Source organism: Penicillium canescens (genome assembly GCF_028828765.1).
Source record: "Penicillium canescens strain IBT 15451 chromosome Unknown utg000004l_segment0_segment0, whole genome shotgun sequence".
NCBI classification, from domain to species: domain Eukaryota; kingdom Fungi; phylum Ascomycota; class Eurotiomycetes; order Eurotiales; family Aspergillaceae; genus Penicillium; species Penicillium canescens.
Genome location: NW_026703966.1, coordinates 1,450,097 through 1,473,085, shown reverse-complemented (window position 1 = coordinate 1,473,085; position 22,989 = coordinate 1,450,097). Strand labels below are relative to the sequence as shown.

Here is a 22,989-nt window from a genome sequence, read left to right as displayed (position 1 = left end):
ATGGACGAAGGAGGCGTGTGTCTGAGAGATGCAGGAGAACCTAGCGAATGCGGTGAGCGTCCAATCCTCCCTGTCGATAGCGATGCGGGTGTTGAACCGAGGAAGTGACCCGGGCGAATGGCAGTATCATTAAGGAAAGGAAATGCGCTACCTTCGAAGAATCTCGAGATGAAGTTGCAGATCCCCAGTAAACCGCTTTGGGACGGGTAGAATGAGGGGGTGTGCAAGGGTAAAGAAGAGATCTGGAGAATACCCTCAAGAGGAGGGGGGGATATGTGGATAAGCTGAATTTGTATAGGGGAAATGCCTTCCACTACCACTACCACTTCCACTTCTACCTCTCTCTCTCATTTTTACATTTTAGTTTTGACTCTGATGCAATGGCGCCACACATTTACCGCAACTACTATGACCATCTTGTTCCCGATCGTGTTGGATTTACATTATACCTTTGACTTTGACGCTTTACCGAAGCTACCGAGTACTATTACCTATTCGAGCGGAAGATTGACCTCATCAGACCCTCATAGTGTTTCTCTTATAATATTCTAATATGCTATAGCCCCTACTGTGGGTTTAAATTGCCGAGCGAATGTAGAGAGAGAGATTTGCCTCTCTTGACTAGTAAAGTATTGTGTGAGTCGAATTGGGGCGAATAATCCTGAATCATGGTTAGAGGCCATTGCACGTCGATCAGATCCTCTTTTAGTCTGGCCTCATCTTCCCAACGCCTCTACAGGCACGGAGAGAGGCAAATCCTGGTGTACTTTGTGGGTATAGAACCCAGCCATTGGGCTGGGGGAATACAAGGTACACATACCCTGTGCCTATCCCTTCTATATTCCATTCAAAAGCTCCAAAGGTTGGGAGAAATCTCCGAGAGTGGAGCCGATTGAGGCGCTATGGGAATTCTGATTCCGCTTGGACTGTAGAGGAATCATGATTAGGCCATAAGCCCGGGGAGTGGCATCGGGATGTCAACCATATCGGGCGAACTATTGATATGTAAATGGCCTAGGCCTACAGCTCTAACAATAAGATCCCCTGAAGAAAATGACATAGACAAGTAAGAACCTGTAGAGCAATCTAAACATTTGCCCAGATTCCCCCGCAGGTGAGTCAGCGGGATGCCTGAGGGTGATCTCCCTTTTATGTCATCACCAGGTACGCTCAGGTGATCACAGCCTTGGAGCTCCTGACTTTATCACACGGAGATGTTCATGCGGGATCCCTTTGATTAGCGTGAACACTTTCGCTCCACGTTATCCGGTGTTGACACCTATCTCTTATCGCTGGATGGCACTTCACTACGACAATCACTGGCTTCAGAAGCCAGTGGGATGAGTGCGCTTGAGCTTCAGTCTGATCCAAGATGATGTCTTCTAACATACTCTCGCGCTTTCTGCCACCTACGGGCTCACCATCAGTCTATGAGACCCTCAGGCAACAAGATGCTGATTCCGAATCCTCCGATATCGAAGAACGCGCAGGGCTGGCCATGGAGGATCCACAAGAACACTATAGTGACGGAGAGCTGGAGGAGGCACTGGCAGATGCCAGGGACAGTGAAATTACCAGTCCCAGCGCTCTTATCAGTCCAGGGCGGTCACGGAAGCCACCCAAAGAGCGAGCTTCTCCACCGGCCACACGACGTCGCAAGCCATCAAGACCGAGATGGATGGCACAAGACTTATCGCCAGGATATGAGCTTGACGATAATGATGAAGATGTTCCTCAGTCGCTGCTGGTGGAAGAACAGCACGAAGATGCGAAATCGCGGTTGCCTCCTCCTCCCCGGTCCCATAATCGTTCAGATCGACGGCCTGCCAGCCCCGGTCCATCCCAGCCCAATCGAGCCCACTGGGATGAGCAAAGAGCTCCTCAACCACCTCATAGCTACGCTGGTCATCCATTAGGGAGGTTTTTTACCGGGCAACATCCTGGCCTCGCCAATGTTGACCCCAAGAAGAAAGCAATGTGGCGATGGGCGAATGTGGAGGATTTGGACAATTTCCTCAAAGATGTCTATACATACTTTTTAGGAAACGGGATTTGGTCTATTTTGCTAACTAGGGTTTTAAATCTTCTGTATGTGGATGATTTCAAACCCAGTTGCAAGTGAAACTAACATTTAATCATAGGACATTTGCATTCGTCGTTGGGTTTTCAACATTTTTGATGAACTGCATCGATTACTCCAAGGTTCGAGGTAGCAAGTCCCTAAACGATATCCTCGTACCTCAGTGCACAGCAAAGATGTCTGGCTCATCCACATTTTTGTTGTGGCTGTTCAGCTTCTTCTGGATTGGGAAGTTCTTCCAGTACTTGCTGGATATTCGCAGGCTCAAACATCTACATGATTTCTATTACTACCTGCTGGGTGTTTCCGATGCGGAGGTTCAGACGATTTCATGGCAAGAGGTAGTGAGCCGACTAATGACATTAAGAGACTCGAACCCAGCCACAGCGGCTGCTGTCTCTGCTCAACACCAGAGGTTCTTAGGTAGCCAGTCGAAACAACGGATGGATGCCCACGACATTGCTAATCGCCTGATGCGCAAAGAGAATTATATGATCGCCTTGGTAAACAAGGATGTTTTGGACCTCACTCTCCCAATTCCATTCCTCAGGAATCGACAACTGTTTTCCCGAACCATGGAATGGAATCTCAATCTGTGCATTATGGACTTTGTTTTCAACGAACAAGGTCAATTGCGCACTTTATTCCTCAAAGATACCCACCGGAGGCTGTTGAGCGACAGTTTACGCCGGCGCTTTGTTATTGCTGGTATCATGAATATTTTTGTGGCACCCTTCATTGTGGTCTACTTCATGATGCACTATTTCTTCCGCTACTTCAACGAGTTCAAGAAGAATCCCGGGCAAATCGGCTCCCGTCAATACACACCCATGGCGGAATGGAAGTTCCGCGAGTTCAACGAGCTCTGGCATCTTTTCGAACGTCGCATCAACATGTCTTACCCGTTCGCCAGCCGATACGTTGATCAGTTCCCGAAGGATAAGACTGTCCAGGTAGCACGATTCGTCGCCTTCATCTCTGGGGCTCTGGCTTCGGTGCTAGCTCTCGCATCTGTGATAGACCCAGAGCTATTTCTTGGATTTGAATTAACACCTGACCGGACTGTCCTATTCTACCTTGGTATCTTCGGTACAGTTTGGGCTTTTGCGCGGGGCCTTGCACCCGAAGAGACTGATGTCTTTGACCCGGAATTTGCCCTCCTTGAGCTCATCGATTTCACGCACTACTTCCCATCCGGATGGAAAGGGCGTCTGCATAGCGACGACGTGCGCAAAGAATTTGCAATTCTCTATCAACTGAAAATTGTCATTTTCCTGGAAGAAATTCTGAGCATGATTTTCACTCCTTTCGTCCTATGGTTTACCTTGCCCAAGTGCAGCGACCGCATCATCGACTTCTTCCGGGAGTTCACCGTGCACGTCGATGGCGTAGGCTATCTCTGCTCCTTCGCAGTCTTTGATTTCAAGAAGGGCACGAATGTCCTCTCCCAAGCCGCACCGGGACGGCGAGATCAGGCCAAACAAGACCTACGCACGGATTACTTCTCCACCAAAGACGGCAAGATGCTCGCGTCCTACTACGGCTTTCTGGATAACTACGGTGCAAACCCCCAACCCACCAACCGACGCCCATTCCACCCACCTCCAACCCTACCGACCCTTGGCTCGGCCTCTGCAGCTGACTTCGGCGCTCCCCCCGATCTCCAAGCACGTCCTGCGCAGACTTCAGCTGTACCTTTCGGCCCTCAATACCTTGCTGGAGGCTCTAGGCTCAGACCAATAGGAGGTCTAGATAGCCGCTCCCCAGCCCCCTCGATGCTCCTCGACCCACACCACCAACCCTCCAGTTTTGGATTCCGCCCAGCGACCCGATCCACCCCCCACCATCACCAGCACCAGCGTACCAGACTCGCGCACTCACAGCACCCAGGCGCTGGTTCCATTGACGACGAGTCTCAGGAAGACCCTGGGCCCGCTGCTCGACAGCCTGCTCCTCATACCGGTACCTCTAGCGGTGGCGCAGGCGCCAGCGACAGCCTTGGCGATTCGTGGCGCATGAACCCGCTTGGTAAAGATGAGGATGAGGCTGATGAGGGCGACGAGGGCGAGAATCTTGATGCTATTGCTGGTGGAGCTGGTGTTCTGGGTTTGATTCAGCAGTTCCAGAAAGCTAATACCGAGGGTCGCCGCACGACTGTGGGAATTTAGTTACACGCTGCGTGCGGCTTTTGGATCTGGCGTAAATTATATGCCTCAGAAATGATATATGACTTGTTTAACAGAGTTTTGTATTAGATACTACATGTGATCTGATGGCCTACTTTTCTTCATTGTATTAGGCCCAATGGAGTATTGAATATTGCCGACACTATATTGCCATTTAATATGCCTCGATAGATTGGATAATGCCTTCATTGTATTTAGTATATTTTGCTTCAAGCATTAAAAAGTATCAATTAACGTTATTACCAGAATAGCGAAGTAGTCGTCCGCGGTAGGGGTTAGTATAAAACAACACTACCTAATAACTACGTAGGTCTTACCTAGGTAACTTGACTACCATCCCAGTTAAATGCCCATTTCGACAATTAAATTCCTCAGCCCAGTACTCTTCAATCTCTTCCCATCTACCTTCACCAATCGGCTAACCTGTCACCCGGCCGCGCAACAACTCTTTCCAGAAGCTCATCCTCTTTACTCAGGATCATGATGCCCACCACCGTGCCGCACAGCCATACCCCCGCCGTTGAAGCCTGCCGTCATCCATTCCCCGGTACTCATAAAATCGGGTCCTAGTGTCTATATTCTTAACAGAAGGGGAAGGCAGCCCCCGTAAACCCCATGAACCCTGTCCACACCTGTTTCAAACCGCCCTCCGTATCGTAGGAGTCCACAATGATGCAAGACGTAGCGACGACAACCGGCCTTCATGCCGCCAAAGAGCCGACGGTCTCGGCCTTATTCCCGCATCTACATCGCCTGGAACGGCGGTGTAGCGTACTCCGTTCGAGCCACAGAGGTCAGGGTCAAGGCGACCACACCACTCTGTATACGGGCATTAATACTGTGAGTGACGTGGTCATTAACGAATAGAGTATGAAGCATAAAGTGATTCACTGAATTCAACGGAGAAAGGATAGGACGAAGGAAAGAAGGAGGAATGGAAGGGGCGGATAGAAAGAGACCTATCAGATGTACGGGGAACACGAACTGGACATTCTATTCCTCTGTAGAACTGAGCTATCTACTCCGATCAATATACTGTATAACTTAACTATAAGTTAGCCTATATCCACGGAGTATGAAGTAATAAAGTAGTATGTATGCTAAAAGACTAATGATTACAGTATTTATGCCTACATGCATATCTCCGCATTATAACGGGCCTCAAATGTTTCTCGGGCATAAGATAATTACATATGTTTGTCAGAATCGGCCCAATTGCACCAATCTCGGTTAAGGGTCGACACCCTTGAAATGAGCTGCCTGAAATCGCCAAGTATGATAGGCCAATGTGAAGACCCTTGCGGATCGCCTGCATAAAACCTCCCAAGTGTTTGTAGGGCGCAATTAGCAGGGCTGGCAGACGCCGATCATTGGCCCCGGATTCTGGCGCATGGGCTGCTTCTCCACCATGTTTCGGGCCCCGGGGCCCGCTGTTTCTTAGGGTCTTGGCTTGGAGAAACAGGGGAGTGTGTTCTCTTTGTAAAGCAAGGGAAGGGAAATTGGTATAGAAGAGCAGAATAATGTAAATAGCAGCCATTGATTATACAAAGAAATAGAAATGTCCAAGAAAAACATAAATAGACCGGAAGCTTAAGTGGATCTACAGTCTCGTGATTGCATCTAGACTCGGCGCGAACTTCTATTTTCCTTCTCCCTCTCTACACTTCCCTCGGTAGTTCAATTCTGATCCTAGGAGGGACAGTCGCCATGTTTCGAGCTCGTCGCTATCGAGTTCTAGTCATCTTCGCTGCGGCGTTCATCCTCACCTTCATCCACTTCGCCCGATCACGCGACTGGAGCGATACGTCAATCGAACAGCCTGTCGGCGTTCACCCACCAGATCCCGCCTCTGCCTACCCAAACCAACCCCAAGCCCCGAAACCCGACAACCCAGCCGCGGCTGCTGCCATCGAGGAGAGCGACAAATATGTCATCCCGGAACCCAACCGCGGCTCCTCCGGCTCCGCACCCTCTACCGAAAAGCCGAAGATAGGATCTCCTGTTGGTCCCAGCAGCGGGTCAAAGGGTAGCAGCAGCAGTCTCAAGGATGCCACCAAAGATAAAGCGCCAGTTAAAGTGCCTAGCAAGGACGGTTCGAAGGACCCCGCGCCAGTGGGTGGCGCTGGTAGATTGCCACCAACAACAGAAGACCCCTCCAGCATTCAAGAGGAGATGGACAACGGAGGTGCTGGTAGACATTCAGTGGACCATCCCAGCACTGGCATTCGGTGGAAGAAGTTCACTGAGCAGTTCCCCGTACCGGCGGGCGAGACAATCAAGCTGCCCAAGGAGCGGTCGAAGATTCCCAAGCTCCAGGCTAAGTTCAAGGATGAGTCGAGCTCGGATAAGCAGGAGCGGTTGCAGCGACTTAGCACTATCAAGGCTGAGTTTAAGCATGCTTGGCAGGGGTACAAGAAGATCGCTATGGGGCATGATGAGGTTAAGCCACTGTCAAAGCAGGTCGAGAACCCGTTCAATGGTTGGGGTGCGACTTTGGTTGATTCTCTTGATACACTTTGGATTATGGAGTTGAAGGAGGAGTTCACCGAGGCTGTGGATGTCGTTAAGAAGATTGATTTCAAGACCTCATCTAGAGGTGATATCCCGCTCTTTGAGACTACCATTCGTTACCTTGGTGGTCTTTTGGGTGCTTATGATATCTCTGGTCATCGGTATACAGTGCTTTTGGAGAAGGCCGAGGAGCTTGCCGAGATTCTTATTGGTGCCTTTGATACACCAAACCGCATGCCGCATCTTTACTACCGATGGGCTCCGTAAGTTTGATTCAATTCCTCGTTTGTTATTTAGTACTGACAAATAGCAGAGAGTTCGTTGCGAGGCGCCATCGGGCCTCTATCCGAGCTGGTCTGGCTGAAATTGGATCGCTTTCTTTGGAATTCACTCGATTGGCTCAATTGACCCAACAGGACAAGTACTACGATGCAATTGCGCGCATTACCAATGAATTGGAGAAGATCCAAGATTCGACCAGCATCCCTGGACTGTGGCCTCTTCGTGTCAATGCGCAGGGATGTACTAAATACGATTCTCTGCGCAATGGTAGCCCTTCGCGTGAGCAGCATGCCGCTTCAACGACCCAGAGGACTTCCACAAAAACCCGCAGACCTTATTCTGCGCCGACGGATATGGAGAGCTATACGAACTTGATCCCGCGTGATGTTGATGTGGATGCTGAAGAACCTGTCCAACTTGCCAATGGTACCCATGCTGCCAATTTGGCAAGCGTCGAGGCGCGCCAGCAACAGTCACCGCTTGCAAGCCAATGCAATGGCGGCTTGGAACTGCCCATCTCGTCCCGTGAGAATAAGTTTACCATGGGAGGAATGGCAGACTCAACCTACGAGTACCTGCCCAAGGAATACCTCCTCCTAGGTGGCTTAGAGCAGTACCAGTCGATGTACACCAAGGCTGCTGCTGCTGCCCGCAAACATCTCGTGTTCCAGCCCATGGTCAAAGGCGGACGTGACATTCGATTCATGGCCTCTGCCTCAGTGACACCTGGAAAAGGCCCCGATATCAAAGATCTCGAATACGAAGGAACCCACCTCACATGTTTCGTCGGTGGGATGTTCGCCTTGGGAGCGAAGACATTTGGAATCGAGGGTGATTTGGACCTTGCAGCCAAGCTTACCGACGGTTGTGTGTGGGCTTACGAGGTCACGCAGACTGGGATAATGCCAGAAAGATTCCGCCTTCTAAGCTGTCAGAAGGGCTCAGCCTGTGAGTGGGACCAAGCCACCTTCGATGCTGGCGTGGCACGTTGGTCGCGTCTTGACCCAGCGGCGGGACCCCAGTTCCGCAATGGAGAGAGCGCCTATGCTGAGCGTATCAAGATGGGCATGATCGATGAATCACGAGAGCCGGTTGGCAAGACCATTCCCATGGCCATGCCAGGCTCATTGAACCCTCACGATAGCGACGTCGTAGAGAAGCGCAGTGAGAGCAGTGCTGCGATTTCATCTGCTGTTTCTGCTACCTCTGCTATTTCAAGCCCAACACCATTCCCTGGTACAGCTGACCTGGAGAACCGAGACGCGCCTCGTTCGCCTCCATCGCCCGATTCACCACAGGCGTCGGTTGGCAAGGATCACCTCCCCGCGGGCATGATCAGTATCCCATTGCCCAAATACATCCTTCGACCCGAGGCAATCGAGTCTGTTTTCATTATGTATCGTCTGACCGGTGAAGAGTCCTGGCGCAAGAAGGGATGGCAGATGTTCGAGGCCATCGTCAAACACACGCGGACAGACCTGGCCCACGCGGGCATCAACGATGTCACGGCCCAAAAGCCCACCCAGATGGATACCATGGAGTCATTCTGGTTAGCGGAGACGCTGAAATACTTTTATCTGCTCTTCAGTGACACGACTGTGGTGGATTTAGATAAATACGTTCTGTAAGTGGCTGACGTAGCCGTAAACAATGCTTTGGACAAACAACTAACCTTTCTCTCAGGAATACCGAAGCGCACCCATTCCTGCGCCCCAGTTCATAATTGCGCCTGGATTTATTTATTTATATATATATATATATATATATATGTATTGATACCAATGAGAGTTCTGTACTATTCCCATACTATTCTCGTATACTAGCAGTCGTAGTGAAGTGCGTAGGGTTGACCCGCAGTGGGACTAAATTCCCCCCGCCTTCAACTCTCCAACTCGCACGTCTCGGCATGAGCAGTCTGACGGGAAATGGAGCCTGAGGTCTCGGAGACTGAGTTCTGGACTGGTAAGTACCTGGAGAATCAAAACCGATCTCTTTATTCCAGACACCACGCGAATATGACAATTGACTCTCCGCAGAACTCCAAACGATCGTCTCCAAGCCCTGCGACTCCGAAGACCTGATCGACAACGCCCTCCGAGCCTACCTAAGTCTAACAACTCAACACAAAGGTAATCAGCCCTGCCCAACCAAAGCAGAGATCTCCTTGATCCAACACGAATCCCCAAGCACGAACTTGAACCACCTGGCCCGCACTGCCTCAGCGAACTATCACTGACAACACACACCCATCCCCCCAGATGAATACCTCCAAACAGAAACCGATATTGCACGATGCTCCTACAAACTCTTCGCATCAAGTATCTTCGCCGCTCACGCCGACTACGTAAGACGCCAGATCATCTACGGCCTGCTGCAAGAAGATGACCCAACAACCCTCCACTTCATTGCGTCATTCATCCTCTTCGACGGGCGGCAGAATGAAATCGCGCTTCAGATGCTGAATGAGGAGGGCGCGTTTGCGCGTCTTCTTGAGCTTATTCAGGCTATGCGGAGAGCGGATATGGATGCCGATGCTGGGTTGCATCGCTTGTTGATGGATCTTATCTATGAGATGTCGAGGATCCAGAGGGTTAAGATTGAGGATTTGGGTGCGTTGATATCCTTTGGGTGTTGGTTCGGTCTGGTTGGTGGCTGATTTTGGGGCTCTGTTGCAGTTCTCGTGGACGACGACTTTATTCGGTGTCTTTTTGATATCATTGAGGATCTTTCTTATGACGTTACGGACCCGTATCATTATCCAGTTATTCGGGTGCTTGTGAGTGGTTTTCACTATGTTTGCGTTGGGTTCGATGCTGATGGCTCTGTGCAGCTGGTTCTGAATGAGCAGTTTATGATTTCGGCTCATGATCCTGTTGATGATCGGCCCTCGGGGCATTTGACCAACAAGGTTATTAAGATCTTGTCTGTTTATGGTGGAATGTATAAGACCTTTGGGGAGAATATCATTCTTCTTATCAACCGCGAGGGTAACGTGGACCCCTTGTCTTCGATTGATACGGCGACTGACAATTTGCAGCCGAGACATCTTTGCAGTTACTAACGTTGAAGCTTCTGTATCTGATATTCACCACCCCTAGCACATACGAGTACTTCTTCACGAATGATTTGCATGTTCTGGTTGATATCTTGATCCGCAATCTACTCGATCTACCCGAGGAAGCATCTGCGCTGCGACATACATATCTCCGCGTTCTTTACCCCCTTCTAGCTCACACACAGCTAAGAAATCCACCGCACTACAAGCGTGATGAGCTCCGAAGATTGCTCAGCATCCTTGTCCGAGGGCAAGTTTCATATGGAAGCGACGCAGAACACGAGAAGATCCTCCATTTCGAAGAGGTTGATGAAACAACATGCCGACTTGTCGGTCGATGTGCCACGGTAGATTGGCTGCGCAGTTCTGAACAGCCTGATTCGGCTGAAACGCAAGATACGCCTACCAAGGTTATGTCGACTTCTATTGAGACCGTCCTTGATCAAGCCGAGCAGTCCGAGTCGCCTGCAGACATTAGGGAGTTACCCGCAGATATCGGTGAACCGCTCGAAGTGGCTCGCACAATCTCGCGTGCAAGTACAATTGCTAGTACGTCAGATACAGCATCGCCAACGAGGGTGGATTCCCGCGGTTCTTCCGAGGCACCTCGAAAACATAGCTTAGTACAACGGCTCGGCATGAACCTAGAGCCAGCGTCTACATCTTCGCTGAGCGTGCAAGCAGTTGCAGCGCAACACGAAAAGCCAGGGATCATGACTCCCAGTCGCAAAGACGGTGTTCCAGTCGCCGCTCTCAGCGATGAGACGCCGATCATCCGACCCCCAAAGGTCAAGCCCGAACCCCCGAAATCTCGCCGCTGGCGCGGGCGCCGTATGGCCGTGGACGACGAGGAGCACCACTCCCCCGGCACAAGCAGCGACGGCTACACCATCCCCGAAGGCATAGAAGTCAGCCCTACCACCACACACACGTCAACGACCCCAAACCCTGCGACACCCCCGTCACTTTCACACCCAGATGGCCGTGACTCCGTCTCAAGTTCTAATCTGGCACCCCCAGGTACCCAGCCGCGACGCTCAGCATCAAACCCACCCCCAGCGCTCCCGCCGCCTCGTCGTTCATCACACACAACACCGACCTCGAGTCAACACCGATCTCCAGCCCCGGTGTCGGGAGCAGGTCGTCACGGTCAAGCCCCGCTTCCTCCGAACCCGCGGCGCTGGGGCCGCGGCAAAGCACAGCATGGACAGAGTGATTCTGTTGAGAGCGGAGCCAGTAGTGTCGGTCCGTCAAAGGAGCTCGAAAGCGACAGCATTCCCACCCCAGCTCAGCAGACCCAGTCTCAGACTCAGTCTCATTCTCCGGAAGGAAGCACTCTGTCTGACCCATTCTCGCCAACATCACCAACATTACTGGTATCACCAGCCGAATCCGGTGACAATGCCCCCGCGGAGGCTGCGCCTGTCAGCGTAGAGGAAGCGGTTCAAAATGTTTCTCTGCATTGAGCGAATTTCTTCAATGGCGTGCGTGCGTTTCTTTCAATTCAAGATACTCCTTGTCTGCGCCTCTTTTTCCGGATTTGTTTTGATATCCAGCGGCTGTTGCTGTTTCAGAGAACGGCGGGATGCGATAGGCCTTGGCTCTAGCCTTCAGTGGACCTGGACATTTAAGCATTTCAATCATACGGAGAGTTGTTAGGATACGAGTTACAAACAAGGACTGGATCCTAGAAAAACCAAATAGACTGTTTTCCCTGACAATTAACGAGAATGGAGTAGACTACATATACAAATACAGATACAATTATTGGTAGGATGACTTAACCAGATGGGATAGTCGAAATAAGATAGAAGTACACATTCATCCTACACATACAAGCAAAGCCTGTTCCTTCAACAGCCTCACTCACACCCGGACAAAAGTTCTCAAGAGAAGAGAGATATGATAGGTATGCAAGTATCACCTCAGATCTTCAACCCCCAGCTGCGGCCGAGCCCAACAGCAGTGTTCCATCCAAAGCCGGCACATTGGCCCAGCCCGGTAAGTTTATCAGCAATAGCTTGACGATCCTCAAACCGGCGCTCCACAAATGCAGCTGTTTCAGAGAGATCAGGCGTCGGGTCGCGCGTCATGACGACCTCGGCGCTGGCGTAGATGGCTGACACCGCCAGACGTCGCGTATACCACGCCGCATCGACGGATGCGTCACCGGATAAAGTGAGGATATCGGATGCGAGGGCATGCAATTCCGTTAGCGAGAGGGGGATATTAGACAGGAGGGACATTTGCGCGAGAGCCTAGTAGATAATAAAGCAGATTAGTATAAGCCCCCAAAAAGTTCATATGATTGAAAAGAAAAGGAAAGGAAAGGAAAGGAAAGAAATGGATATACTCACATCCTGCCAAACATGCCTAATCTCGTCATTCATCCTCAGTCTCTCCAAAAGCAACCCCCGAACCCGCTCCTCAACCCCAAGCTCATAAACATCCTTGCCCTTCTCCGCCGCAATCCGCCGGAACAATCCCCCCTCCTCGACCTTTCCGCGCAACAATCCTCGTCGGCTAGCTAGCCAGAAAAGGATCAGGTCGAATTCTCCGCGCGGGAGCAATTGCACTGAGACATCTAGGAAGCCTGCGTCGCGGGCTCCGAGTGTCAAGGCTGTGCTGGTGAAGCCGTGCGCTGGGACGTGGTCGAGGGCTGCGGTTAGGATTGCTGTTTGGGAGTTTGTGTATTCGTGGTCTGGGAGGCGTGGGTGGAGGGTTGAGTGGTAGGTTCTGAGCTGGGAGAGGGGGTCTTGGGTTGGTTTGGGGTTGGGCGGGTTCGTCGAGGCGTGGGTTGGATTGTGGTTGTGCTCAGTGCTTGGGTTCGGCACAGGTAGGGGGTTAGTCGGGTGGGCAGGGCCCTTCTGGGTAGGGTGCGTGCGAGGTGTGCCATTGTGTGGTGATTTGAGGTTGTTCGAGAACAAAAGTGAAGATGTTGGAGATGGGAGGGTGGTCTGTGCGCGGGTGATCTATAGGGAGTTGTCTAATATTCGGTTTTGACTTGGGAGTCTTGGGTGTGCTAGTACGGTTATAATTGCTTATGAAATTCTTAAAATTCGATCATTATGTGCCTAATTATGGATTTGGTCTGATATTATGCAGCACAACTCTGAATCTATACGCTGCGTGCACCAGCATCAAGCCAAACCCAAGCCAAGTGGACAGAAGATTGTATGAGTATCTAGGCAAGGGTCGAAATAACATACTCGTGGCTAATACACACTAGAAACCGCTGCCTTGAATATAAATGACCTTATATACATCGGTAGTCGGCAGTTGATAGTTATGGCGGGATAGTTGCTGGCCTAGGATTCAGGTCGAAACATGGTAGAGCGGAGTTGTCGACTATAACCTCCATTCGACATGCATTACAATAGTCATATCTCATATTTATCCCTCAGGGACTCCAGCCTTCCAACTTGCTTACAATGCCCTACCTGCCTCAGTACTTCCAAGAAGGCCCAACAGTCCTTCATGAGCTCCTGGGAGTAGCCTATGAGTTACGTATAGATTACCATAATTAGCGAAGACCTATTAAGTCCAATGTAAGACCTGTAGGTCCAGGCAAATGGGCGGACCTTTCCATGTTTATTTTCTAGTCTTCGGGAGTTTCCTTTGTATCTTATATAATTTGTGAGAAGAGGTCTATGAAGGGAGTAGCATAATATTGATTCTCAAATGATTATGTCGGCACTGGAGGGCTAGTACAATTCAATTGCAACCAAACAGCCTCTCAAGATAGAAAACCCTGCCCACGGGGTTTTTGTGGTGCACTCACGCTCTATCACACTACAATGAGGATACTAGCTAAGCCTGGCTAGAACCTGCATCGATTGAGGTTAAGTCATGAGCAGCGCAGGCCCCTCTTCTTCTGCCCCAACGTGAGACATATCACGATCTCGCCCACGAAACAGTGGTACATTATACTATCACTTGACGGGGTAGGAAGAGATCCAACCAGAAAACATATTTCAAAGTCGATAACAATGGTACATTAAAATCACCCCATTCTTAAATCCTTGTATGCAAGTCATAAATCATACAAATCAATAGTTGCACTTCCACACGCTTCTAAGGCTTCCATTCGGTGTACGGCCGGTCAATAACCATCTCCTTGACCGTTGGCAACTGAGCTTGACCCTTTCCGAATGCCACTGCCATTGCCATAACCTCTCTCCAACGCAATCCCGGCGCAATCTTACCCGAGATAGTGTTGGGAGTCAACGTGTCACTGTTAATAGGAACAAGAGCAGCACGGCCGAGAATAGCCTCGAGAGCCTGCTGAGCGAACGAGACTGCCTCCTTGGCATCGGAAGGAATACCCGTCTCATCAAGACTGAGAATCTTCGAGTTTGGCAGCTGCGCCTTGAGATACTTGATGATGTTGGGGTTGTGGGCACCACCACCGCACATATAGACACCGGCGATCTTCTCAATATCGATGTTGAACCGGGGGAAGAAAGTGCGGTACTGCTTGACAATGTTCTGGGCGGTGATGCGGGTGATGGTGGCGATGATGTCGTACTTGCTCATGCCCAGAGCCAAGCACTCGTCGATGATCTCCTGGGCCCCGTTGTCACCGAAGGTCTCACGGCCCGTCGTCTTGGGGGGCAGGTGGTTGCAGTACGTGTTGTTGTCGAGGAACTTGTCAACTACTGCCTGGTTGATGGTACCCTGAGCACCCCACTCGCCGTCGCGGTCATACTCTATCTCGCCGTTGGTGAAGTAGCGCATTGCGGCGTCGATGAACATGTTGCCCGGGCCACAGTCCCAGTCGACCATGGCGTCGACGCCACCCTCGCTGTCCGGTGGAATGACGCAGAGGTTAGCGATACCACCGATATTCTGACAGATGCGCCATTCAGTGGGGTGATGAAGGAGGAGACCGTCGATCAAAGCGACGAGAGGAGCACCCTGGCGGCCGACCGCCTGTTCAGCCATGCGGAAGTCGGTAACTGTAGTGATGTGGGTTAAGCCACTCATGATAGTTCCCTCGCCGAGGCAGAAGGCGGACCGGGTCTCGCCGATTTCGGGCATGGAGAGAAGCCAAATGGTCTGGCCGTGCGAGCCGATGAGGTCGATGCTATCAATGGGTACGTTGTGCTTCTCACAAAAGAGCTTGACTGTCTCGCCGAACATGTTGCCGAGTTGCACATTCAGCTGGGACATGAGGGAGGGAGTAGTTTTTGTTTCGCGAAGCATGGTGAGAACGGGCTTCTTGATATCTAGCGGGACGGGGAACTCGTCATACTGTATTAGGGCATTTTGTCAGTTCCGTTGAAGTTGACTGGAAAAGACTACTAGAGAACCATCGTACCTTGAGGATCTCCATGTGCAAAGGAGCTTCAGGAGAAGCCTGGCGATAACGAACCAAGGCGCAGTCAATGCCGTCCATAGCCGTGCCGCTGTTCATTCCCAGAACTGTGATGTCGAGGGTGCCATCGGCAACACAACGGCGGGTGCCATTGACGTGAGCAGAGCCATTGGGCTCGGGAAATTCAACTGAAGTGACCATTTTTGTAATGTGCATATACAGAATTGCAATTCAATGACTTGATTCCAACGGTAATCCATAGGAGCGAAGAACCGCTTCATATACCTTTGGAACCCGACCCCAATTCATGCAGGACAAACAACATGACCCGTAATTCCTGATATTCCGAAGTCATGCGCAAGACAGAATGCCGAGAATGGTGAGTTCGGGGATGAGCTTCGCGAGCTAATGGCTGATCCGAGCCCGAGAAGCAAGCCAGAATTGCCTAATCGGGTATCTTCGAGACGAGATGCACAGACCACTCGACCCCGGAGTTGCGAAAACGTGGAGAAGCGTTTAAGCCGTCAGTCTCGGGCCGTTTATGCGACTCCCCGTGTCTGCATCTCGTGTTATTGGTGAAGATCGGGGAGGCAGCCAAGGTTCTCTCGTGTTTGCGTGGAGGGATGGCTAATGAATCCCGAGCTCTGGTCCGGGCATCCATCTCTTTTTCCATTGACCAGGTGAGGATGATCCGTACTATGTGTAAATAAAAATACTTAAAGAGTCCCCTGTATCTGCGGTCTGGCTTCCCTGAGCTTGCCCAGTCGGATTTATAATAACCACATCGTCATGCCTTCTGCCACCATGAACGCTCATGAAGTTCGCTCGGTTTGGACCTCAGATGAGGGGACAATGGCTAAACAGACCGCTGAGAGCCGATGGGCCAAAATCATTCAGGGCACCGTGGACGACATGGGCGAGACAGCCGCCATGGAGAATATTGACGACCAGAAAAGAGCGGAGAGCATCGCCATTCAGATTGCCCTCAAGAACATCAAAAAAGAAATTCAAAAGAACAATGCTCTCACGTACGTACTTCTTCTCCAAGCACCGAAGCGCAGAAACTCACGACACGTCAGACCCCTGCAAAATGACGGCAAGCCCGATGTTCAAGAGTGGAACAATCAGTTGGCTGCGATTGGAGAGTGCAGTTGGGTCAACTGCCCGTGGCTCTTTGGAGAGTGCTACATGTATAGGTACGACTGTTGCTGTAAAGATCGGATCGAAGAATTGCGCTGAAAATTCCACCAGACGCATCCAAGGAATCTTCACCACCTCAAAACACTGGCAGAACTATGATGTTTTCAAGCGCCAAAAAGACTCTACCTTTGTCAAGTCAAGAGCCGCCGTGGAGGAGCTCGCCAACCGTTATATACAGACCGTGGCCGAAATTGGACTTGTCCAGGATGAGAGCAAGGAAAAGGCCAAGAAGTTGCGTTTTATCGAGATGACGGAGGTCGCCCTGTGGGGAAACGCCACAGACCTGTCACTCCTCGCTAATCTGACTCTGGAGGACTTGCAAAAATTGCAGGGCCGTGATGCCATCCAGAAGAGCCAGCGGAACATCGTCGACAACGACACGGACGACGTATGGGCGTATCTTCAACGCACTGTCGGTCAGCCTAGTCGCCAGATTGACATTGTCCTCGACAATGCTGGCTTCGAGCTCTTTACCGATGTGCTCTATGCCGCTTACCTGCTCGACGCCGGCATTTCTACCTCTGTCAGACTGCATACCAAAGAATCCCCGTGGTTCGTCAGCGATGTCATTCCCTCTGATATCGAATCACTGTTCAAGCATCTTGATTCCTCCGATTGCTTCCCAAGCCGCGAGTCTCTCGATCAACTCATTTCGAGACTCCGCAAGTTCTTCCAGTCGGGCGCGATCACGACCACGAGCGACCCTTTCTGGACCACGTCGTTCTCGTTCCACGAGATGCCATCCAAGGCACCCGCTCTCCTCAAGGAACTCCAGAACAGCTATCTGGTCATCTTCAAGGGTGACCTCAACTACCGCAAACTGACCAGGGATGGATTGTGGCCTCACACCACCACGTTCGAGGAGGCACTTGGTCCCCTTGGAAAGCAGAGCGGCATCAAGACTTTGGCCCTTCGCACGAACAAGTCTGACGTTTGTGTTGGCGTCCCGACCCAGAGGGAGGTTGATGCGTTGAATGAGGAGGCGCCCAATGGTGCCTGGGTCCAAAACGGAAAGTATGCCGTGGTATCGTTTAATGAGGGCGAATGATCTTCCTGTCTTTCCTCCGTCGTGTAGACCAATTTCTTTATTTTGATGTACCTAGATAGGCATTGTGGACGGGCTACGTTGTCGACCATTCTTCTTTTAGAGAATTCACTATCCAACTCGTCGGCCACGCATGCTTCGTTTCCATATCTCGCAGCAGTCTCATTAATTCCTCCCTTTCTGCTAAATCTGTCATCAAGGGACCCCCTGTCAATGTCAGTAACTGGATCCTACATGAACAAGGCGGGAAATGTCTCACAAATAAAGGTGGAATGACAGAGCGTGATCAACGATGGCACCGTCGAAGGGGAACTGTTGCATGCACCACAAATTGCACGAGCGTGCTTCATGACCCGGATCTGATGGCGTCAACGAGAACTCATTCACACCACAGGAAACATCAGAGCTTACATCAGACTCACGAGCTGTACCATGGACCCCTCTGACTGCAAATTTAGGCGATGGCTTGTAAATGACTAAGAGCATACAGGCAAGATGATAGTAACCGAATGCCATAACTGCAAAGAAAATTAGACAGCGCAAAGTATAAGACTTCTGGCACACATACTATGCCAGTCCGCCGTGAACCATATCTCTGGGAAAGGGTTTCCATTGCCCGGAACGGCTTCGCTATACCAGATTGGGTCAAAAGTACTCGGTCTTGTGCTCATCCAACTCTCGACGGCCTCAGATAGCTCTTGCCATCGGCACATTCTGGCGAAAGGCTCAGGGTAACTTGGCCCGAAGCAGAAGTGTACCACGGTGGCACAGATCCAAGTCATAGTGTTAGCCCATGCTGTTTCAGATTTCAGATTGCTTAGTGAGTCACCTCCGCCCGGAGGGGGGAATGAGAACCAAGTCCAAATCCACATTGGGAGACTGCTGATGCACACACGCATTGTACAGGCACTGACGCAGGTACACCCAGAAAGCCGCGTGCCGCAACCTCGGGGCCGAGGGGTCCACCTCTCGTCCTTGCGATGCCCGGAGCAGAGCCGAGCAGCCGGCTAAATGACGCTCTTGATCGCTGCCGGTTACCATGACTGTTTCAGCCCCGAGGAGATTAGCCTGGGCGTCTCGTGATGGCTCGACACTCTCTAGGACTTACCGTTTAACTGTTCAAACACCCGCAGGATGACAATGGTACACAGCAGAATATCATCGTTGGCAACCGTTTCTGAGCTCAGGAAGGGGATCAATAGTTCTACGCACCGCTCATGCGCCTGCTCGGCCATTTCGGCATCTCCGACGTGCCGGGACGCGTAAGAAAGCACAGCATACAGCAGGATTGGCGATTGCTTGACCAGGATGGGAATTTTCCGAGTGAACTGACGGGAAGCATCTGTGCAGTCAAGCCATTTCCCGAGGTGCGTTGCAAAGTGATGTACCAGGTAAGCTTCTCTGTGGGTCAGTGGAGATCCTGCATGTATCGCACCTGCGTGCGAAGCCGGAGACCATGGACTTAACGAGTCCGGTTGAAGCAGCTGGGAGATCTGTATTCCAGCCACGCTGAAGTAAGGAGAGGTGGTAGTATTGTTGACTGAAGATGCCACCAGAGACACGGAAACAGAGTCGCTGGTGTGTTCTGACGGGATAGTGGATCCTTGAGTGTTGTATGGTGATGTCACCGAGGTATAGTCGTGTTGGTGGTTATGAAATTCGGCATAGCTTGGGTTGGTGGTGTGATCAGGGCTGGTTGCATTAGCAATCACTCCGTCTGCAGTTCCATGTTCCGGCAGGTGTGACATTTCATCATGATCATGGTCAGGAGCATCCTTAGGGTCTTCCCTAGACTTCCTTGGTTGATAAGGCTTGATTCTGAGGCACTTAGGTGAGTCTACTCGTAGACATGGGCGGTTCTTTTTTGGCATTGCCCACAGATCGGCTTGACTTGGTCACCTGTTTTCAGGTAAGCTTTTGCATTTAGCCTATATTGAATTTTCCAATGGCTTACATTTGACATGCCTCTTCCGGCAAGTTAGGCTGTGATGAACTTAGCATTGTATCACGATGGATGACGGAGAGTGGACACTTTGTCCGTCAACGGTCACGCAGTCAATAGTTCTGCATGGCAAGCTTCCCCAGAAAAGTCCCAAGCCAAGGAACATAGATCTGGATCAGCTACAGCTCTACTCAATTCTCGATAGGCGAGGTGTATAGTACGTGTAGTGTAGGGGAAGGTTTGCGGAGGAAGACTAACCATCCATTTTTGGAGCGAAACTTTCCCATGTTGAGAACTATGGGGTCTGCCGGAGGCCAGATTTGTATAAGATTGTTGTAAGATTGGGTGAAAGTCCGTCTGGAAGAAGGAATATCGAGACGAGATTAGCGAGTAGACAAGATCAAATGAAGGAAAGGGTTGGTTATGACTTTGTGGGGAAGGAGAGTGGAAAGAAAACTCGGGATTTGGGGTTGTGGGGGTGGAGAATCCGGAAAAGGAAATGGCCCCCGAGGCCTTGAATTTGGAGTCATTTCCATCAGCCATGGAGAAGAGGGAAACCGTGGGAATTGCTCGTGTCTCTCTTTCTTCGTCATCCATCATCCATCCTATGGGGGGACTACTCATGGTCTATAAACATCCCCATATATCCCGAATACGAAAATGATATCTTCTCTATCAATAATCCAGGGTTGAGCCTCTCTTAGTTTCTATACATTTTCTATTCATTTCCAATTTGTCTTTATTTGCGGTTATCTCACTTAGTTCACTGCTATTCACCATGATCCAGAAAGGATTCTGGCGGACAGTCCCTGGACCTAAACTGCTCAAGTTGATTACTGCAGTCTCTGCCATTGCCATTTCATATGAGGGTATGAGCCAGGGTGTCATGGGCGCTGTCAATGTCGCCCCAGAATATGGAGTATGTACCGCAGTCCCCTGAGCCATGATCTGCCCAGAAATGGAATCGGGAACTAATCGAATATCACAACTGCAGCACCGCATGGGCTTCGCCGATGAGCATGGTAAAGTCATCAAGCCCTCTCTGCAGGGTGGCATCGCTGCCATGTACTATTTCGGCGCTCTTCTCGGGGCCTTCTGGGCCGGCAGTTTCTCCGATGCCTACGGACGTATCAAAGGGATCTGGATGGCCTGTCTCTGGTGTCTTGTCGGAGTTATTCTTCAGGCAAGTGCCATGAATCTCACTCACATGCTCTGTGCCCGGGTCGTTGCAGGTGTCGGCGTCTCCTTCATCATCGTTATTGCTCCCTCGTGGACTGCAGAGCTGGCTCCAGCGAGCCATCGCGGTCAAATGATCGCCCTGACTTTCCTCGCCAACTTTGGAGGCATTGCCTTGTCTTCCTGGATTGGCTTTGCCAGCTCTTTCACCGACTACGCCGGTGGCACATTTCGATGGCGCTTCTGCTTTGCATGCCAAGTGATCCCAGTCTTCTTCCTCGTCATCGGTACCCTGCTCATTCCTGAATCGCCTCGATGGCTCATCAAGGACGGACGCAACGAAGAGGCATTCGAGATCATCACCAAACTTCGTGGAGACGGCGACCGCGACCACCCGGATGTGCAGAAAGAAATTCGCGAAATCGTCGCTGTCGTGCAGATGGAACACGAGACGCAAAGCTCCAGCTATTTCAAAATGTTCTTGGGCATTGGTTCGGGGGATATTCACATTTGCCGTCGTATTCAGTTGGCCTTTTGGCTCCAGGTAATGATGCAGTACGGTACAGGTATCGCGGCGGTCGTCATCTACTCGGGTAACATCTATCGCACTGCTGGCTTTGATGATTTCAAATCAAACTGGTTGTCTGCCCTGTGCATGACCTGCGGTATCCTGGGAACTGGTGTCGCTGCCTTGGTGTTGGACCGAGTGGGTCGTCGCCGGACCCTCTACTGGGGAGCGGTCGCTTTGGGTATAATTCTTTTTGCTCTGTGAGTATGAATACATTTCGCCCTTGGCGTTGCTCTTACTGACTTTCCTTCAGTGGTGGCCTGAACCGCGGAGCCGTCAATAACCCCGATAAGGCTGAACAGTACGGAACCGGAGCCGCTGCCATGGTCTTCCTTTACGTGGTTGTCTTCAGCTCTTCGTGGTTGATGATTCCTTTCATTTATCCAACCGAAATTTTCCCGACATGGCTGCGCGCTAAGGGTAACGCTTTTGGTGTTGCGGGTTGGGCAGTCGGCTACGGCGCTGGATCGCTGCTGGTCCCAGTTATGTTTGCGGGTATCCAAGAGAAGGTTACTTCTTTCCTCTCTTCCCCATATTTTCATTTCTGATATCTTTCTTCTCAGACATTTTACGTATTCGGTGCCGCCATGTTCTTTTACATCCCTCTCATTTACTGTTTCTTCCCCGAGACTGCTGGCCGCACACTCGAGCAGATCGACTTCCTGTTCGCCAGCAAGAGCCCTTTCGTGTGGGATGAGGAGAAGGAGTTTGCGAAGCGAATGACTCGTTTCAATGCTGAAATCCAAAAGATGGAGGTTGAGAATGGTGAATATGCAAGCGAGGAGAAGAGATGCGAGGAGTTTGTAGAGAAGGTCTGATCGGGGAGGTTGCGAGTTGCACGCCAACCGTCCGTGTTTGTTTTGTAATAGTTTTGCTTCAACATCGCTGTTATATACGAAGTGTTACGATATAATATGCTGTCGAGGACTTAGTAGATTACCACAGTGGGCCCTAGAGTCAAATTTCAGCCTCTATCCATCCTAGTACGCAGTGTTATGTGGTAATCTACAGCATATAGTACTGCTACAGCGCAATACCCTCCATGTAGGCAACGACAACTACCAGCTCCACGGTTTACACGACCAATCACCACTAAATCCTTCATCGATCTACGTCTCACAATCAACCAGATCTTCACTTTTCGCTTTCCCAAGTTATACGTACGCCGTTATCACTTCCTACCAAGCGTATTCAAAAACCTAGATGCAGCAGCCCCCTTCTATACAGGTATCTCGATCGAGAATACTTCTAGCCGAATTTGCACGTTGATTTACCAGAGTCCATATAATTCTACCATATTTGCCGTAGTACAAGACGGAGATATTTCGGCACTCTTAGCTCTCCTCTCCTAAGCAGAGCGAACGCATCGATCCATGATATAGACTTCTATAGTCTTAGGCTACTCTATATAAATCTTTTTCATTCTTTACACCCAAATACTTTAATTGTTACTAACAGAATAATCAGTATGCGTTTCACTGCTACTAGAGCATCTACAGTCTTGTAAACATGCACAACCCGCCTATCACTAGGTTATCAACTTCCTAAGCGAGGACTTTCTGAAAAACGAAAGCAAGCCTGTGATTACTGCGCAGAACGTAAACGTGCCTGCGATCAAAGCAATCCT

The 22,989-nt window shown here is 50.7% G+C and overlaps 9 protein-coding genes across 9 annotated transcripts; 5 read left to right on the top strand and 4 right to left on the bottom strand.

The window, feature by feature from the left end:
* Window positions 1-1,372: 1,372 nt before the first annotated feature.
* On the top strand, window positions 1,373-4,248 carry atgI (autophagy protein ATG9; the record flags this gene model as incomplete). The annotated part of the gene is made up of 2 exons (XM_058514643.1): window positions 1,373-2,088; window positions 2,142-4,248. The coding sequence occupies 2 exons, from the start codon at window positions 1,373-1,375 to the stop codon at window positions 4,246-4,248; spliced, it is 2,823 nt and encodes a 940-aa protein (XP_058371821.1).
* Window positions 4,249-5,973: 1,725 nt separating this feature from the next.
* On the top strand, window positions 5,974-8,782 carry N7446_005894 (class I alpha-mannosidase 1A; the record flags this gene model as incomplete). The annotated part of the gene is made up of 3 exons (XM_058514642.1): window positions 5,974-7,040; window positions 7,091-8,683; window positions 8,743-8,782. 3 exons carry the CDS (start codon window positions 5,974-5,976, stop codon window positions 8,780-8,782), a joined length of 2,700 nt encoding a protein of 899 aa, XP_058371820.1.
* A 162-nt stretch (window positions 8,783-8,944) lies between these two features.
* Window positions 8,945-11,834, top strand: N7446_005893 (DUF2013 domain-containing protein). The gene is made up of 6 exons (XM_058514641.1): window positions 8,945-9,021; window positions 9,096-9,188; window positions 9,318-9,668; window positions 9,735-9,835; window positions 9,890-10,046; window positions 10,097-11,834. The coding sequence occupies exons 1-6, from the start codon at window positions 8,985-8,987 to the stop codon at window positions 11,578-11,580; spliced, it is 2,223 nt and encodes a 740-aa protein (XP_058371819.1). The 5' UTR covers window positions 8,945-8,984; the 3' UTR covers window positions 11,581-11,834.
* A 205-nt stretch (window positions 11,835-12,039) lies between these two features.
* N7446_005892 (uncharacterized protein) lies at window positions 12,040-13,380 on the bottom strand (the record flags this gene model as incomplete). The annotated part of the gene is made up of 3 exons (XM_058514640.1): window positions 12,040-12,372; window positions 12,472-13,086; window positions 13,348-13,380. The coding sequence occupies 3 exons, from the start codon at window positions 13,378-13,380 to the stop codon at window positions 12,040-12,042; spliced, it is 981 nt and encodes a 326-aa protein (XP_058371818.1).
* An 808-nt stretch (window positions 13,381-14,188) lies between these two features.
* On the bottom strand, window positions 14,189-15,632 carry N7446_005891 (UPF0075 family protein; the record flags this gene model as incomplete). The annotated part of the gene is made up of 2 exons (XM_058514639.1): window positions 14,189-15,367; window positions 15,435-15,632. 2 exons carry the CDS (start codon window positions 15,630-15,632, stop codon window positions 14,189-14,191), a joined length of 1,377 nt encoding a protein of 458 aa, XP_058371817.1.
* Window positions 15,633-16,220: 588 nt separating this feature from the next.
* N7446_005890 (damage-control phosphatase ARMT1 family protein) lies at window positions 16,221-17,679 on the top strand (the record flags this gene model as incomplete). The annotated part of the gene is made up of 3 exons (XM_058514638.1): window positions 16,221-16,459; window positions 16,511-16,627; window positions 16,683-17,679. 3 exons carry the CDS (start codon window positions 16,221-16,223, stop codon window positions 17,677-17,679), a joined length of 1,353 nt encoding a protein of 450 aa, XP_058371816.1.
* Window positions 17,680-17,752: 73 nt separating this feature from the next.
* N7446_005889 (uncharacterized protein) lies at window positions 17,753-18,389 on the bottom strand (the record flags this gene model as incomplete). The annotated part of the gene is made up of 4 exons (XM_058514637.1): window positions 17,753-17,883; window positions 17,936-18,035; window positions 18,088-18,194; window positions 18,245-18,389. The coding sequence occupies 4 exons, from the start codon at window positions 18,387-18,389 to the stop codon at window positions 17,753-17,755; spliced, it is 483 nt and encodes a 160-aa protein (XP_058371815.1).
* Window positions 18,390-18,501: 112 nt separating this feature from the next.
* Window positions 18,502-19,424, bottom strand: N7446_005888 (uncharacterized protein; the record flags this gene model as incomplete). Its single annotated transcript, XM_058514636.1, has 2 exons — window positions 18,502-18,719; window positions 18,785-19,424. 2 exons carry the CDS (start codon window positions 19,422-19,424, stop codon window positions 18,502-18,504), a joined length of 858 nt encoding a protein of 285 aa, XP_058371814.1.
* A 972-nt stretch (window positions 19,425-20,396) lies between these two features.
* Window positions 20,397-22,180, top strand: N7446_005887 (putative MFS monosaccharide transporter; the record flags this gene model as incomplete). Its single annotated transcript, XM_058514635.1, has 4 exons — window positions 20,397-20,537; window positions 20,613-21,562; window positions 21,616-21,871; window positions 21,926-22,180. 4 exons carry the CDS (start codon window positions 20,397-20,399, stop codon window positions 22,178-22,180), a joined length of 1,602 nt encoding a protein of 533 aa, XP_058371813.1.
* Between the last annotated feature and the right edge of the window lie 809 nt (window positions 22,181-22,989).

What these genes read in the sequence shown, in the direction of transcription:
- N7446_005893 (XM_058514641.1), top strand. Translation starts at nt 8,985, where the DNA reads ATGGAGCCTGAGGTCTCGGAGACTGAGTTCTGGACTG. An exon ending in GGAGACTGAGTTCTGGACTG is followed by an intron (nt 9,022 to 9,095) that starts GTAAGTACCTGG and finishes GACTCTCCGCAG; the next exon opens with AACTCCAAACGATCGTCTCC. An exon ending in TCTTCTTATCAACCGCGAGG is followed by an intron (nt 10,047 to 10,096) that starts GTAACGTGGACC and finishes GACAATTTGCAG; the next exon opens with CCGAGACATCTTTGCAGTTA.